Source organism: Stegostoma tigrinum, chromosome 14 (assembly GCF_030684315.1).
Source record: "Stegostoma tigrinum isolate sSteTig4 chromosome 14, sSteTig4.hap1, whole genome shotgun sequence".
NCBI classification, from domain to species: Eukaryota; Metazoa; Chordata; class Chondrichthyes; order Orectolobiformes; family Stegostomatidae; genus Stegostoma; species Stegostoma tigrinum.
This window is the reverse complement of record NC_081367.1, coordinates 44369133-44386713: the sequence shown is the minus strand read 5'-3', so window position 1 is coordinate 44386713 and position 17581 is coordinate 44369133. Positions and strand designations below refer to the sequence as shown.

The window sequence follows — 17581 nt, the reverse complement described above, 5'->3', positions numbered from 1 at the left end:
GTTCAATAATTTTAGGGCCTAAACTCTCCCATGTCCCAGCTCCCCACCCCACACACCAGGCCTTGTTACCACATAGCCTGCCATTACACTCCCCCTGTTGTTAGTCACTAACAGTCCCCATTAACAACTATTCACCCTCCCAGCCTGATCGTTAGCAACTCCTTTATCTGTCCAACTGTCTTTCTCTCTCTTTGGGCTCTATCTTATTGTTAACTCCCTGCCCCACCCACCTCCCTATTTTCTGTATATAAGCTGACGTTTTGCCAGCCACCATCAGTTCTGACGAAGGGTCACTGGACCCAAAACGTTAACTCTGTTTTTTCCTTTAGATGCTGTCAGGCCGACTGAGCTTTTCCAACAACTTTGTTTTTGTTCCTGATTTACAGCATCCAGAGTTCTTTCGGTTTTTATTTAACGTCTGTATGCAGTTGGTCATGCTTTTGAGCAGCACTGGTCATCGTGTCTTTCCTGATGCTGAATAAATTTTTCGCTGCGAGAAGTGAGGAGGAGGATTCAGTTCAAGCTTTGAGCTCCAAAATATCAGCACAGCTTTCTGAGCCCCAAAACACTGAATCTATTCTTTCTGAATCCATGCCTATTGTGGCCACCCTTGACAAATGAACATAACAAAAAATCCATTTAATACCTTGAGATATGCTGGCTTTACTGCAGCATTGTGGGAACATACAGGCTATTCTTGAGGGACACATTGCATGTTGTACCAAGGACAATGGGCATTTATTTTTAAATCAAATTGCATGGCTTTCATAGTCTTGCTTGAAGAGTTGATTTAGAAACAAGAAACACTTTTCTCAGTAGAAAGCAATTATTCTGGTGGCTGTCAGCATTTTGGAGAGGGACTGAAAAAACACAAACAAATTCTGCTGTATACATACAGCAGGTGTGTTTAAACTACGTAGTGGGGGGGGGGGGGGAGGGGCCAAACTGGAAATTTAAGAATGAAGTTAAAGGGAAAGTGAGAATAAGAGAAGTCAAGAAAGACAACAGAATCAACAGAGCAGAAAACTTAAGAAAGGATCGTAGAGTATGGCTAAGTGAAATAGGGATTGATAGGAAGGGTGAAGGGAGAAACAAATTAAAAACATTATATATGAATGCACGAAGCATAAGAAATAAGGTGGATAAGCTTGAGGCCCAGTTGGAAATTGGCAAGTACGATGTTGTGGGGATAACTGAGACATGGCTTCAAGTAGACAGGGCCCGGAAAATGAATATTCAAGGCTATACGTGCTATCGAAAGGACAGACTGACTGGCAGAGGGGGCCTGTTGGTGAGGAATGATATTCAGTCCCTTGCGAGGGGGGACATAGAATCAGGAGATGTAGAGTCAGTATGGATAGAGCTGAGAAATTCTAAGGGTAGAAAGTCCCTAATGGAAGTTATCTACAGACCCCCAAACAGTAGTCAGGAGGTAGGGTGCAAGTTGAATCAAGAGTTGAAATTGGCCTGTCACAAAGGTATCACTACAGTTGTTATGAGAGATTTCAACATGTGGGTAGACTGGGAGAATCAGGATGGTACTGGACCCCAAGAAAGGGAGTTTGTGGAGTGCCTCCGAGATGGATTCTTAGAACAGCTTGTACTGGAGCCTACCAGGGAGGAGGCAATTCTGGATCTGGTGTTGTGCAACAAACCAGATTTGATCAGGGACTTCAAAGTAAAGGAGCCCTTTGGAGGGAGTGACCATAATATGATAAGTTTTAATCTGCAGTTTGAGAGGGAGAAGGAAGAATCGGAAGTGTCAGTACTGCAGTTGAATAAAGGGAACTATGGAGCTATGAGGGTGGAGCTGGCGAAAGTTCAATGGTACAGCACCCTAGCAGGGATGACAGTGGAACAACAATGGCAGGTATTTCTGGATATAATGCAGAAGGTGCAGGATCAGTTCATACCAAAGAGGAAGAGAGATCCTAAGGGAAGGCAGGGGCAGCAGTGACTGACGAGGGAAGTTAAGGACTGTATAAAGATAAAAGAGAAGTATAACATGGCAAAGATAAGCCGGAAGCCGGAGGACTGGGAAGCTTTTAAAGAGCAACAGAAGATAACTAACAAGGCAATATGCAGAGAAAAAAAATGAGATACAAAGGAAAACTGGCCAAAAATATAAAGGAGGACAGTAAAAGCTTTTTTAGGTGTGTAAAAAGAAAATAAAAATGATTAAGACTAAAATTGAAGGGCCTTGAAGTCAGAAACGGGTGAATTTATTATGGAGAACAAGGAAATGGCAGAAGAGTTGAATAGGTACTTTGGATCTGTCTTCACTAGGGAAGACACAAGTAATCTTCCAGATGCAATAGTGGCTGAAGGACCTAGGGTAATGGGCGAACTGACGGGAATTTATATTAGGCAGGAAATGGTGTTGGATAGACTGTTAGGTCTGAAGGCTGATAAGTCCTCGGGACCTGATGGTCTGTATCCCAGGGTACTTAAGGAGGTGGCTCTAGAAATTATGGACGCATTGGTGATCATTTTCCAATGTTCTTTAGATTCAGGATCAGTTCCTGCAGATTGGAGGGTGGCAAATGTTGTCCCACTTTTCAAGAAAGGAGGAAGAGAGATAACAGGAAATTATAGACTGATTAGCCTTACATCAGTGGTGGGAAAGATGCTGGAGTCAATTCTGAAAGATGAAATTACGACTCATTTGGATAGCAGTTACAGGATAGGTCAGAGTCAGCATGGATTTACAAAGGGGAAATCGTGCTTGACTAATCTTCTGGAATTTTTTGAGGATGTATCAATGAAGATGGACAAGGGAGAACCAGTGGATGTAGTGTACCTGGACTTTCAGAAAGCCTTTGATAAAGTCCTGCATTGGAGATTAGTGAGCAAAATTAGGGCACATGGTATTGGGGGCAAAATACAGACTTGGATTGAAAATTAGCTGGCTGACAGGAAGCAAAGAGTAGTGATAAACGGGTCCCTTTCGGAATGGCAGGGTACCACAAAGTTCGGTGCTGGGACTGCAGCTGTTTACGATATACATTAATGATATAGATGAAGGCATTAAAAGTAATATTAGCAAATTTGCTGATGACACAAAGCTGGGGGACAGTGTGAAATGTGAGGAGGATGTTATTAGAATACAGGGTGACTTGGACAGGCTAGGTGAGTGGACGGATGCATGGCAGATGCAGTTTAATGTGGATAAATGTGCGGTTATCCACCTTGGTGGCAAGAACAGGAAGGCAGATTACTATCTCAATGGAATCAAGTTCGGCAAAGGGGAAGTACGAGATCTAGGTGTTCTTGTACATCAGTCAATGAAAGCAAGCATGCAGGTACAGCAGGCAGTGAAGAAAGCTAATGGCATGCTGGCCTTCATAACAAGATGAATTGAGTATAGGGACTAAGAGGTCCTTCTGCAGCTGTACAGGGCCCTGGTGAGACCGTACCTGGCACTGTGTGCAGTTTTGGTCTCCAATCTTGAGGAAGGACATTCTTGCTATTGAGGGATTGCAGCGTAGGTTCACAAGGTCAATTCCTGGAATGGCGGGACTATCATATGTCAAAAGATTGGAGCGACTGGGCTTGTATACACTTGAGTTTAGGAGGATGAGAGGGGATCTGATTGAGACGTACAAGATAATTAAAGGATTGGACACTCTGGAGGCAGGAAGCATGTTTCCGCTGATGGGTGAGTCCAGAACCAGAGGACACAGTTTAAAAATAAGGGGTAAGCCATTTAGAACAGAGTTGAGGAAAAACTTCTTCACCCAGAGAGTGGTGGATATATGGAATGCTCTGCCCCAGAAGGCAGTGGAGGCCAACTCTTTGGATACTTTCAAGAAAGAGATGGATAGAGCTCTTAAAGCCAGTGGAATCAAGGGTTATGGGGATAAGGCAGGAACAGGATACTGATTGTGGATGATCAGCCATGATCATAATGAATGGTGGTGCTGGCTCAAAGGGCTGAATGGCCTACTCCAGCACCTATTATCTATTAAAAACTGATTACATGACTATGTGCAAATGGTGCAAATCTATATACCGCAATCACCACACTCCTGTTCTCCTCTTTCCCAAGTACTAGCAACATTGTAGGATAGTTTCATAGATGTCCAAATTTATTAGAGATTTATTCAATGGTGAGGACTATTCACCACCCACCTCTCATACCTTGTTGTATAGACACAAAATGGCACAGATAAAGAAAAGAGGAACCTTATCTTTCATCGTTCAGGAATCCTCACTAATGAAGAAGCAGCAATGTCACACTAATTGATATGAGATAATGGGAACTGCAGATGCTTGAGAATCCAAGATAACAAAGTGTGGAGCTGGATGAACACAGCAGGCCAAGCAGCATCTCAGGAGCACAAAAGCTGACGTTTCGGGTCTAGGCCCTTCATCAGAGATGCTGCTTGGCCTGCTCTGTTCATCCAGCTCCATACTTTGTCTTCTCACACTAATTGATATTCCAGTTGTGAGCTGCTTTTGAGGCTCATCTGATGACCAGAATAATGAAAACAGGAATTTGAAGCATTAGAAGCCTGCATGCTAATCATTCTAATTTTGCAAAGACATGCTGATATTCTGTCAATATCTCCACTTTAAAGAGAAAGCTTTCTCACCATAAAATGGATTTTACGCTATCTTCATATCCACAATTTACATAAGATTCTCAATTTTTCCAAACAAGGTTTCTCAAATATGTTTCTCAAATCTCAAATTATTCTTTTAAAAGTTCCAATTTCCATCTGAGGACAACTCAAATTTTAAAAATGCACTGGTGGAAGCTCCAGCCTAGTTTCGATCCAGAAAACTCACAATATAGGTCCTTTGTTTAATGTATACCATACCAGCCATAATTTTAGGAAGTTTGTTTCTTTACATTCTTAAATTCTTTTTCAAATATTTTCAAAACACCATGTTTCAAGGATAAGTGCACATTTATTGCCCCTCTATTTGAAAGCAATACGATGCATCCATCCCCACTCCCTCCCAATGACTGATTTTATGAGACATGTCTGTATTTCAATCCTTCTAGGTCTGTGACACTTAAGGAAAAAGTACATTATAGTTTAAATATCATACCAAAGTAGTATTGATTTGTAAAACCACTGAGGTCAAACTACCGTGAATTGAGCAGTTTTGACTTTGAAAACACATGCCTAAGCTTCTGTTTGCCTTGATATGAAAGAACTGCAATCAGGCAATGTAACTCATTACTGCAAGTTAATTGATCAGTACCAGCAGGAAAATGTCATGCATGGGAGTTCCATTGCGAAGATGGCCTGGATGCTAGCCTGTACAGTTACACTGAATCATTTTAATGACCTCTTGCATTTATAATAAATTGTACAATAATTATATGATCACTTTTAACCACAATATCAGCTTGAGTGACAAAAACATACCCAATGACTGCAAAAGCTGGCAGTTCTTGAAGATCAAATGGAAAATCTAGACGAAATCGAGTTTTAAACAAGGCAGTGATGGTTTCTGCAAAAGATGGATCAAAGTTCCTCTCTTAGAGATCAAAATATTCAGGGGACAGATGGTACAAAATCTCTTTAGTATTGGACATTATTATATTTTCATAATCTATTTGCTATGTTAAGATACCTTCATCTTTGTTCCACACAGCCAGAACGCGGAAAATAAAGGCACTGAAGGTAGCAGCAAAGAAACCACGCCAGTAATTTCTGACAGCAAAAAATGTTGATGTTACTTCAATACTAAAAAGGACACCTATATGGAAGGAAATCAGAACAAAACAATTAGCAGCTATTAAAATGGAACATTTGGGATTAAATCTAATTCTATACTTTATAAAAGGTAGGTACAGGGAAACATTCATGGAAAAATAATGTTAAAAATAAAAATAAAATCTAAGGCAAACATGTAATGTGTTCTTTTCGACGACTATTGCCAACTCATGCAAATAAACTTGTGAGCAGACATAGCAGCACCAAATCAGCCACAGCAGATAGGTCAAAGGGCAAAATACTGCCAACATTCAAATAAAGGGGGCAACTCTTAACCTATAAGCGAAAGCTGCAAGATCAGAAAAGCCACAAGGCCACTATCTGTAGCCATTAGTCGAGATTCTAAAGAAGCTAAATGAAGAAGGGATTAAAAATACTGACTTTGCCAAATGAATTAAGAAATCGATATGGTAAGTAAATCATTGCTTTTAACGTTGTTAATCTGTTAAAAAAGGGAAAAAGGAAAAGAGTCAGAAAAAGAGAAGTATTATTAGCAAGTGAGTAAATCACTAATAATTTCAGCTAAATATTATTTAGATTAACCACAATTATGCCGAACTATTGGTTGCCATAAACCTACTATCACCAGTATTCTTGATGACCAACACTGATTTCTGATCAAGCAACATATTCATTGTAAAAAAATCATCCTCGTTTTAAATAGCTCCACAAGTTCTTGTCTCAGTGTAATCATGAAACCCAAACACCTTCCAAAGAATTGTGCTCTTCTAAATCCGGCCTTTAGTCATATAGCTCTGGAATTCCTCCCTAAATCTCTCGACCTCACTTTCCAGCTTTAAGACACTCCTGAAAACTTACCTGTATGACCTAGTTTTTGGTCAGCTCGCCTAGTATCTCATTGTGTAATCCTGTGTCATAATATTTTTTATATTCCTCCTGTGAAATGTCTTGAGACATTTATGTCAAAAACATCGTATAAATAAAAGATACAATTGTAAACTTGAAAATATAAAATATTGTACATCACCATAACCTTCAGATACTTTTCATTCTCATTTAAGAGAATTGGCTTTTTTTAATCTGCATTTTCCAATTTTACAATCATAGATTTGTATAATTCTTAAGCACAGGTGGTGGCCATTTGGCCCATCATGCCTGGGCTACAACTTCAAAAAAAATTCAATTACTCCACTACCCTGTTGTTTCTTCAAAATGCTGATTTTTATTTTCCTTTTCAAAATATAATCAGTTACTGTTTATTATAAAATTGTAAATTTTAACTGCTGTGTAAAAACAAAACAGAGCAATCCTCCAACTGCATCAGCTAGCCACTTCTTGATCTACATTCACATGAAAGCAATACTCTGTGGATGCTGGAAATCTACAATAAACACAGAGAATGCTGGAAAATCTCAGCAAGTCCAGCAGCATTTTGAAATTCATCGGATGTGGCCTACTGGCTGGGCCAGCATTCATTACCATCTCTAGCTGCTCTCGAGGAAGTGGTGGTGAGCTGCCTTCTTCATCCACTGCAGTCCATGTGCTGTAGGGAGGGAGCTTCAGGATTTTAGTATGGTCATGCTGAAGGAATGGCAATATTTTCCAAGTCAGTGTGGTGAGTGGCTTGGAGGGGAATTTGCAGGTGGTGGCATTTCCTTGTATCTGCTGCCTTTGTCGTTCCAATTGGAAGTGGTTGTGGGTTTAGAAGGTGCTGTCTAAGGATCTTTGGTGAATTTCTATGGTGCATCTTACAGATAGTGCATGCTACTGCTACAAAGTGTTGGTGGTGGACGGAATGGAGCTTGTGGATATGTTACCTATCAAGCGAGCTGCTGGATGATGTCAAGGTTCTCAAGTGTAGCTGGAGCTGTACCCATCCAGGTATGCGGGAATTATTCTATCTCACCCCTGACTTTCGTCTTGTTAATGATGGGCAAGCTTTGGGGATTCACAAAATGCATGACTTGTATTACTCAATAGAATGTAGTTTTGCAACCTGGAAATTTAAGCTACTGAACTATAATTACAACACTAAGTTTTCTCCAATATGCCTAGGTACATGCACATAGTCAACATGGTTAACTGAACTGCAGATGCTGGAGAATCCAAGATAACAAAGTGTGGAGCTGGATGAACACAACAGGCCAAGCAGCATCTCAGGAGCACAAAAGCTGACGTTTCAGGCCTAGGCCCTTCATCAGAGAAGGGGGATGGGGAGAGGGAACTGGAATAAATAGGGAGAGAGGGGGAGGCGGACCGAAGAGGGAGAGAAAAGAAGATAGGTGGAGAGTATAGGTGAGGAGGTAGGGAGAGGATAGGTCAGTCCAGGGAAGACGGACAGGTCAAGGAGGCGGGATGAGGTGGTAGGTAGGAAATGGAGGTGCGGCTTGAGGTGGGAGGAAGGGATGGGTGAGAGGAAGAACTGATTAGGGAAGCGGAGGCAGGCTGGGCTGGTTTTGGGGTGCAGTGGGGGGAGGGGACGAGCTGGGCTGGTTTTGTGATGCAATGGAGGGAGGGGAAGAACTGGGCTGGTTTTGGGATGCAGTGGGGGAAGGGGAGATTTTGAAGCTTGTGAAGTCCACATTGATACCATTGGGCTGCAGGGTTCCCAAGCGGAATATGAGTTGCTGTTCCTGCAACCTTTGGGTGGAATCATTGTGGCACTGCAGGAGGCCCATGATGGACAGGTCATCTGAGGAATGGGAGGGGGAGTTAAAATGGTTCGCGACTGGGAGGTGCAGTTGTTTGTTGCGAACAGAGCGGAGCTGTTCTGCAAAGCGGTCACCAAGCCTCCGCTTGGTTTCCCCAATGTAGAGGAAGCCACACCGGGTCCCACCTCCTACAGACAAAGGGGATGGCCATGGGTACCCGCATGGGCCCAAGCTATGCCTTCCTCTTTGTAGGTTACGTGGAACTGTCCCTCTTCCACACCTACACAGGCCCCAAACCCCACATCTTCCTCCGTTACATTGATTACTTTATCGGCACCGCCTCTTGCTCCCCAGAGGAGCTCGAACAGTTCATCCACTTCACCAACACCTTCCACCCCAACCTCAAGTTCACCTGGGCCATCTCCAACACATCCCTCAACTTCCTGGACCCGTCAGTCTCCATCTCAGGTAACCAGCTAGAAACTGATGTCCATTTCAAGCCCACTGACTCCCACAGCTACCTAGAATACACCTCCTCCCACCCACCCTCCTGCAAAAATTCCCTCCCCTATTCCCAATTCCTCCACCTCCGCCACATCTGCTCCCAGGATGAGGCATTCCACTCCCACACATCCCAGATGTCCACGTTCTTCAAGGAGGGCAACTTTCCGCCAGCAGTGGTCGAGAACGCCCTTGACCGCGTCTCCCGCATTTACCGCAACACATCCCTCACACCCCGCCCCCGCCACAACCGCCACCAGAGGATCCCCCTCATTCTCACATACCACCCCACGAACCTCCGGATACAACGCATCATCCTCCGACACTTCCGCCATCTACAATCCGACCCCACCACCCAAGACATTTTTCCATCCCCACCCTTGTCTGCCTTCCGGAGAGACCACTCTCTCTGTGACTCCTTTTTCCGCTCCACACTCCCCTCCAATCCCACCACACCCGGCACCTTCCCCTGCAACCACAGGAAGTGCTACACTTGCCCGCACACCTATCCCAGGCCCCAAGATGACCTTCCATATCAAGCAGATGTTCACCTGCACATGTGCCAATATGATATATTGTATCCATTGCACCCGGTGTGGCTACCTCTACATTGGGGAAACCAAGCGGAGGCTTGGTGACCGCTTTGCAGAACACCTCCGCTCAGTTCGCAACAAACAACTGCACCTCCCAGTCGCGAAACATTTCAACTCCCCCTCCCATTCCCCAGACACATGTCTATCATGGGCCTCCTGCAGTGCCACAATGATGCCACCCAAAGGTTTCAGGAACAGCAACTCATATTCCGCTTGGGAACCCTGCAGCCCAATGGTATCAATGTGGACTTCACCAGCTTCAAAATCTCCCCTTCCCCCACTCCATCCCAAAACCAGCCCAGTTCTTCTCCTCCTCCCACTGCATCACAAAAACAGCCCAGCTCGTTCCCTCCCCCCACTGCATCCCAAAACCAGCCCAGCCTGTCTCTGCTTCCCTAACCTGTTCTTCCTCTCACCCATCCCTTCCTCCCACCTCAAGCCGTATTCCACCTCAAGCCGTATTCCACCTCAAGCCGTATCCCACCTCCTTGACCTGTCCGTCTTCCCTGGACTGACCTATACCCTCCCTACCTCCCCACCTATACTCTCCTCTCCACCTATCTTCTTTTCTCTCCATCTTCGGTCCGCCTCCCCCTCTCTCCCTATTTATTCCAGAACCCTCACCCCATCCCCCTCTCTGATGAAGGGTCTAGGCCGAAACGTCAGCTTTGGTGCTCCTAAGATGCTGCTTGGCCTGTGTTCATCCAGCTCCACACTTTGTACTCTTTAATGTCACTCAGTTGTATAGATTCACATATTTTGCTGGGAGATCGATGATCATTTCTAGCAGACCAGCAATATGTACATCCCAAGAATGAATAAAAACATGCAACAACAACTTGCATTTTAGCTTAAAAATTTTCTTTGCCTTTAGCATAAAATATACTAAAGTGCTTCACAGTTTAGTAATCTAACAAAATTTAACATCTACCATACCAGGAGATTAGACATTTGATCAAAAATTTGGTCAGGGGTGATTTTAAGGAATGTCTTAAAAGGAGGGGAGAAAGGCAGTGGGGTTCCCGGAAGGAATTCCAGAGTTTAAGATCGAATGGTTAAAGAAGGACAACTGTGTCTGGAACAATTTCAATTGTGGATGTGCAGGAGGGGTTGAATTGAAGGAGCACAAAAATCTTGGAGTTGCAAGATTGGAGGAGGTTATGGATGCAAGGAGGAGAAAGTCTGTGAAAGGATTAGAAAACAAGGATGAGAATTCTAAATCAAGACATTGCAGCAGTTGGAATCAACAGTCATAGCAAAGCATGGTACTGATAAATAAAACAGCAACGACAGTGGGAGTTCATAGGGTAAACAGCCTCTCAACACAGATTCATGACTTTGAATATCAAGGCTTTACGTATAACAAGAAATTTTCCAATTTGATGCAGTGGTTACAGGGAGTGTTTTTTTTCTCTCTGTCTGGCAGTGATAATGTTGCCATTCCTGATCATGAGACAACAATAGTTCTGACTGTTCTAAATCATGAGCTTCCAGCTCCATACTGGTACCAACACCTTCATCAGTATAACATTAATATCAACCCGTCTAACTCCTCAACCCCCAACCACTGGTCCCGAATTGGAGTGTATGGAAAAAGAGTATGTGGAGGAATTAGATCATATCAGAGGTACTCTGTTCTCATCCTCATGTGTTTGTCAGCCACATCCGAGAACAAAGACAACTGCACCTCACCATAGCAGATGATTAGATGATGCACATATTCCCTATAAACAACAATGGTATCTCATCCTCTAAACTCAGGCAACAATATGTTGAAATATTGCCTAAAACCACCCCTATCATGCTATCAGAGTGCTGCAAGAGAACGGAGTGCTAGGATGAGTGATAGCCAGCACAACTTCATTAGTTGCATCTGCCAAGAAACTGCTAACTGTAAAGGCAGATCTTGTGACAGTGAACCAGCATAGCCACGGAGAATTATGTTACATGGCGCAATCAGTAGACAGCCAGAACAAGCACAACTTACAACAATAACAGTCTGTGGGTGCTTTTAACCTATCTTCATCTCCTCCCACCCATGCTGCTATTGTCAAGCAATGGTGATGGTGGCTAGCAATGGCCAAAAGGCCAACTTCCTCACAACATTGTACAGCATCATCTTAGCAGTTATCAAACAGGGTTAGATCATGAGTTGTAACGACACTAGCCTGCACTTGGTTTCTGCCCATCATTTCTTAATCCTCTTATCACATTTAATGCTGTTGGAATGAGACAAGATAAACAGAGTGGGAGGATACTCTAGTGGGGCTTAAACATTGGCTGAATGGCTTGTTTCTATGCCGTAGGTTCTGTCTACAACTCCCCCAGCCACAGAGGTGGGAAGACAGGTAGTGAGAGGGAAATTTTGGACAAGTGGCCCTCGAGGGAAATTCACCCCTTTCTTGCCACCTTAGCTGGGCAAAAGACATTCAGTGGAGACTTTCTCAAATGGTTATCAATTAAGGCCTTAAGTGCTTAAACAATATCACTTTAAGGGTCTTAACTTACCACCTTCCCAATATTCCCTCTCCCAGGCAGGTTAGGAAGGTGGTTAGTTTTTTGACTTGGAAACAATAACAAACTACCTACTGTGTTGCATGGCACAGCATCCAATGGCCCCAATCTGGGGGTATTTAGTGGCTTCTGAAAGATACTCGCCTGCCCCTGTTTCCAATTGACTGGCAGCTGCTGACAACTCCAGTCAAGGCTTTTGACCTTTGCTCTTCACTCGCCTGTCAACTCTGATGAGCTGATTGGCTGGTGATTGGGCAAGCTACCTCACTAATCGGGGTGGCATGTTAGTCACCATGCCTCCAACTGTGGAAAAATAATAGAAAACATTCAACCATCCTCTGTTTCAGTCTTAGGCAATACTCAATGAGTTCGGTGGTTAACAGAGCACCAGGGACCCGGGTTCAATTCCAGCTTCGGGTGACTGTCTGTGTGGAGTTTGCCCATTCTCTCCGTATCTACTTCCTCCAGGTGCTCCAGTTTCCTCCCACAATCCAAAGGGGTGTTACTTAAGTGGATTGGACTATGTTAAGTCGCCCATAGTGTCCAGGGATATGTAGACTAGGGCATTAGCCATGGGGAATGCAGGGTTACAGGAAGAGGGTAGGGGGTGAATTAGGTAGGATACTCTTTGGAGGGTTGGTTTGAGACTCGTTGGGCCAAATGGCCTGTTTCCACACTGTATGGAGTCTATGGAGTTTAGAAACTCATCTGCTCCCTATTTTTTCAGACAATTTTGAATTCCCATAAATAATATGGCTCCTGAACGTGACCAAAGCTTTACTTAGAAATATTCTAATGTGCTGACAGCTGAATGAGCAGATAATGAGCAGAAAGCCAGTAACTGGTTTGTTTAGAACCATTTTAAACCATTCTGACTGACTACAGAAGGACTGGCCTATTGCGTGTAATCTGGTGTTTTCAACCAAGACTATGTAAAAACATGTGGTGCACATTTGATTTATACTGTGCCAGATAAGCAGCAAAAGGGAATTGTTAAACTTATAAAGGATTGCAACTTTCAACAAAATTTGGCCCCGTTTCTTACTATTGGTAACTCCTGTGTTTTTTTTAAAAAAAACTATGAATCAAATTCATCACGATGTTCAGAAAGTTGTAGAGAAAAAAATTGACATGTCTTTGAGCATCCTTCAACCAATAAATGATGGAAAACAGAATCCATATTAGCTTCTAAAATGCAATGGATAAATATTAATGTGGTCCAAAACCTAGTTGCTCCTCATTAGAATTCAATGCCAGGATCCATTCCCTGCAGCATCCAGCTGTCTGCTCTCTACAAAACAGGTCACTGGAGCACATGAATTGTTAAGGCAGATTTTAATGTTTACGCTGGAAATGCAAGAGCTGTTGCAGCTGTACTTCAGTGTTTGGAAACTGTATACAGAGTACCAGTTACAAGGTTCCTCATATAACACTCTCTGCCTGTGGAGCAATGTCATGGAACTCTGTCCCTGCCTCTTGTATCCAGCAGTTTAATGCAGAGTGAACCATTACTAACTGAAACAGAGTTGCTACACCATTATTAAGCAATGGACAATCTCAGGCTTGCCAATTGGCCTCTCAGCTTAATTTCACCGAGTCTCCCTGCTGTCAGCAACAGCCAGGGTTATTGCGAGACATCTGTCATTGCAGCTGCTTACAGTCTCAGCCTATTTTCGCACTTACCAGCCAATGAGAAATACTGGCAAGCAAATGTGTTTTTGAACCTGAAATCAACGTTACTTTCAAAAAATTAAAAATTACATTTTCCAAATTGTTGTCAAAATCAAAATATTAATTCACCTGTAACCAAGCTATACAATATCTTTTAATGAATTTGCAAAGTGGCTGGTGAAGCATTCTGTTACATCCATATGTGACAGTTTGTTACTTGTTCAGTTTTCGTGATTCAAAGGTTATTTGTAGAGCACACGTAACTCATCGATCTATAACATGATCTACATACAAACCAGGACAGGATGTGTTGGAGACAGGAAAAATGGTTACAAATCTCAAACCTTCTCCAATTTCAGTACGCTATTTTGTGTTGTTTTATTTTCATCACTTTTAATTCATTTCAATATCTTGCCATATATATATTTTAACATGGATTATGTTTTCCTATGTTCTACAAAAATATCTTAAATTTTTGGCAGATGTTTTAACATAAAAATGGACATTTGAATTTTAATCCTAATGAATCTTAAATAGATTGTTTCTTGTAAGAGGAGTCCTGAGATATTCAAATTCCACAGCAACCTAACCCTGAAGACGAAGACAAATTTCAATTTCACGAATTGATTGTGTTTTCTAAATCTGTGAAATTTGAATACGAATACCAGAACTGACACTGCCTGCATGGGTCTGCGGTATCTTGTAAAGAAGTACATGCATTTTACATTCCTTTCAACATTTTGAGAGAAACATAATATTCTTACCTCCTATTGGTGCAGCAAAGCAACAGCCAACTCCGACAGCACAAGCAGCTGCCAGCATCTCAATGTTTCTAGATTCATTCTAAATAAAAAGTAAACAAAGGTATAATTTAAACTAGTATCAGAGATAATGGGAACTGCAGATGCTGGAGATTCCAAGATGATAAAATGTGAGGCTGGATGAACACAGCAGGCCAAGCAGCATCTCAGGAGCACAAAAGCTGGCGTTTCGGGCCTAGACCCTTCATCATCACTTTTAATTCATTTCAATATCTTGCCATATATCTCTGATGAAGGGTCTAGGCCCGAAACGCCAGCTTTTGTGCTCCTGAGATGCTGCTTGGCCTGCTGTGTTCATCCAGCCTCACATTTTATCATCTATAATTTAAACTGGTTGTTTTCAGGCCACTTCCATACAGACAGGGCTGTTATTGTTTGAAAAACCTTGGAAATTTTGCATCATATTACTAGAATTTCTTAAACAAAAGTAGTGAACTAAATATATTAAAAATTAACAAAATCTAGGACAAGTGAAAAATCGCATTTAATGTAATTAGGTAGTAGTGCAAACAGAAGTTTCCAGACTGGAACATTTTGTGTTGAATCAGTTTCATGTAGGCTCAGGGGAGGTGGGGGATAAGGATACTTGCCCTTGCTGTCCTTTACACCAGAGATGGCTCTTGGCAGCACTGGGGCTGATTATGACAGAGTCTGTGGCTCCAACATCACTGAATATACTGAGGATGACAACACAGGCCCACATAAACTCTTACCTCACCTTCACCCTGCTATTTAGAATGCCAAAAAATCTGCTCATAGGCCTCTTGTTTTCTACCCCAACTCCCTTCCCTCAGCCAAACTTCTCACTTCTGACTTTCTGCAGCTATTTGCAACTGGGGCCTATCCCTGGCCAGCAACAGTATTCCCTGGAGGAAAACAGAGACCAACCTTGCAGCAATCAGAGGCTGGCAGCTTACAGAACAGCTATTCCACTACAGTACAGCGGCTGTGATCGATGCAGTGTCTGCCAAAGGCCTGGTATTGCCGCTGGATTCTGTAGGCTGGAGGTCACTGGGGGCGGGTTGGTGAAGACGCGAAGGATAGTGGATGATTCTCAGTGCCACTCCCCGCCACTTTCCAATGTCAGATCTTTGACCAGGAGACAACCCCAAAGCACCCTGTAAATACTGCTGCACATGGTTTGCTTCTCATGCTCACTGCAAGGTCCGACCTCTGTCTGCAACTGGTTTAATACCAACAGTATCAGTAGGTGCTCATTAATTGGGCATTAATGACTTATTTATCCACCTCAACAGGTGATCGGGGCAGAAAGGCTCTCCATGGGCCTTTCCACCATGGACTTAATCAGGCAGAGGTGATAAGGTCTTGAATCCCCACCTACTGATCCCCAGTTAAACGTCTCTGCCCAGAGAAACATATTATGGATGGGAGTATTACATTCTACTCTGTCTTTTAAATTTACTGTTCCACAGCCTTCCCTACTGACATGCTCCAGACCTCTTGCCAGTCAGGTGAAACTCTACACCACTTGTTGCTCCTTATTTCATTATTTTAAAATTTTGATGCCAACTTTTGACCTGACATGATGAGCAGTTTGCCAGGATCAACTTGGTCATGATTTCTTAAGCTTCTGTTAGGAGCTGCACACAGGCTGGTATCCCATCACCAAGTCACCCTTGGCCAGCCACCTCGGACTCAGTCCCTTAAATCAGGAATCTCTCTGAATTCTCTGTTTATGCCTTTCAGCCAGGGCTGCCTGATTGGCCCAGGTTAACAACCCCAATCAAGGATCTTTGTCAATAAGATAACCTGATTCCAAAGACTACAGGAACGTTTGAATTTAACTATTTCTAAAGGAAACAACTCCTCCTTCTATCACAACTTAATGTTTTTATATCCAGAATCATCTCTTAAAGGTAATAATTTTGTTCCAATGAATAAGTTATCCTGTGTTACCTCTGATTCAAATAGTTCTAGAAATGCAACATAATCCTTTGTCTAATACTTCAAACTGAATTTTTATTTGGGGCAGGAGCCTGACATTTGATCTATTTCTAGATTCACAAACTAGCCTGTTTCCAAGTTGATTTTTGATGAGCAGGACAATTAGTGATCAGAGGGTGCAGTCACCCTTCAACTAACAACAGCTGATGAGTGGTCCTCCTGAAATTATATATTGCAACAGCACTGCCTGAAGAACAAGGAGGGTGCCTCAAGATAGAGGAACTTAATCAGAAGAGATTTGAAGGAATGTAGAGTATTTAAAAAAGCCCCAGCTGCCAAAACTTCATCCTAGCAGAGCAATATCTCCGTTAGTGGGGAACACAAAACAAATTGCTTCTGTGGGTATACGGAATGGAAAAGATTATCAAAAACAAATGTGGGTCTATTATAAACAAAGACAGGAAAATTTATCATGACAATTACAAAATAGCACCGAAGTCCAATAATTGCCGTGTGCCTGCCTTCAAGGAGAAAGATCTTAGAAATATAGATCCAAAGATTAATTGAGTGCAGTTCTGGTCGCCCCATTACAAGAAGGATGTGGAAGCATTGGAAAAGGTGCAGAGGAGATTTACCAGGATGTTGCCTGGTCTGGAGCGCAGGCCCTATGAAGAAAGGCTGAGGGACTTGGGTCTGTTCTCATTGGAGAGAAGGAGGCTAAGAGGGGATTTAATAGAAACATACGAGATGATCAGAGGATTAGATAGGGTGGACAGTGACAGTCTTTTTCCGAGGATGGTGACTTCAACTTGTACAAGGGGGCATAGCTACAAATTGAGGGGTGATAGATTTAAGACAGATGTCAGAGGCAGGTTCTTTACTCAGAGAGTGGTAAGGGCGTGGAACGCCCTGCCTGCCAATGTAGTTAACTCAGCCACATTAGGGGCATTTAAACTGTCCTTGGATAATCATATGGAATAATGATGGGTAGTGTAGGGGGAGGGGCTTAGATTAGATCACAGATCGGCGCAGCATCAAGGGCCGAAGGGCCTATTCTGCGCTGCATTGTTCTGTGTTCTAAAGGATTGGTAAAAATGAGGAACTAAAAGAAATTAGTATTCGTAAAAATGAAATAGGATCAAAGAAATTGTGAAAACTGAAGACTGACAAATTCCAGGCATCTGATAATTTACATATGGAATGCTGAAAGCTGACTATATTGAAAGCGAATA

General features: G+C 42.8%; 1 protein-coding gene across 4 annotated transcripts in view; it reads right to left on the bottom strand.

Annotated features, from left to right (window-relative positions):
- The window catches only part of clcn2c (chloride channel 2c), a 565311-nt gene that overhangs the window by 232187 nt on the left and 315543 nt on the right, over window positions 1–17581 (bottom strand). For all 4 annotated transcript variants that reach the window (XM_048542200.2, XM_048542201.2, XM_048542202.2 and 1 more), the window contains 3 exons: window positions 14388–14466; window positions 5590–5715; window positions 5382–5466 (listed from right to left, as the gene is read on the bottom strand). In XM_048542200.2, coding sequence (XP_048398157.1) covers window positions 5382–5466; window positions 5590–5715; window positions 14388–14466 — 290 coding nt within the window. The remainder of the gene's footprint in view (window positions 1–5381; window positions 5467–5589; window positions 5716–14387; window positions 14467–17581) is intronic.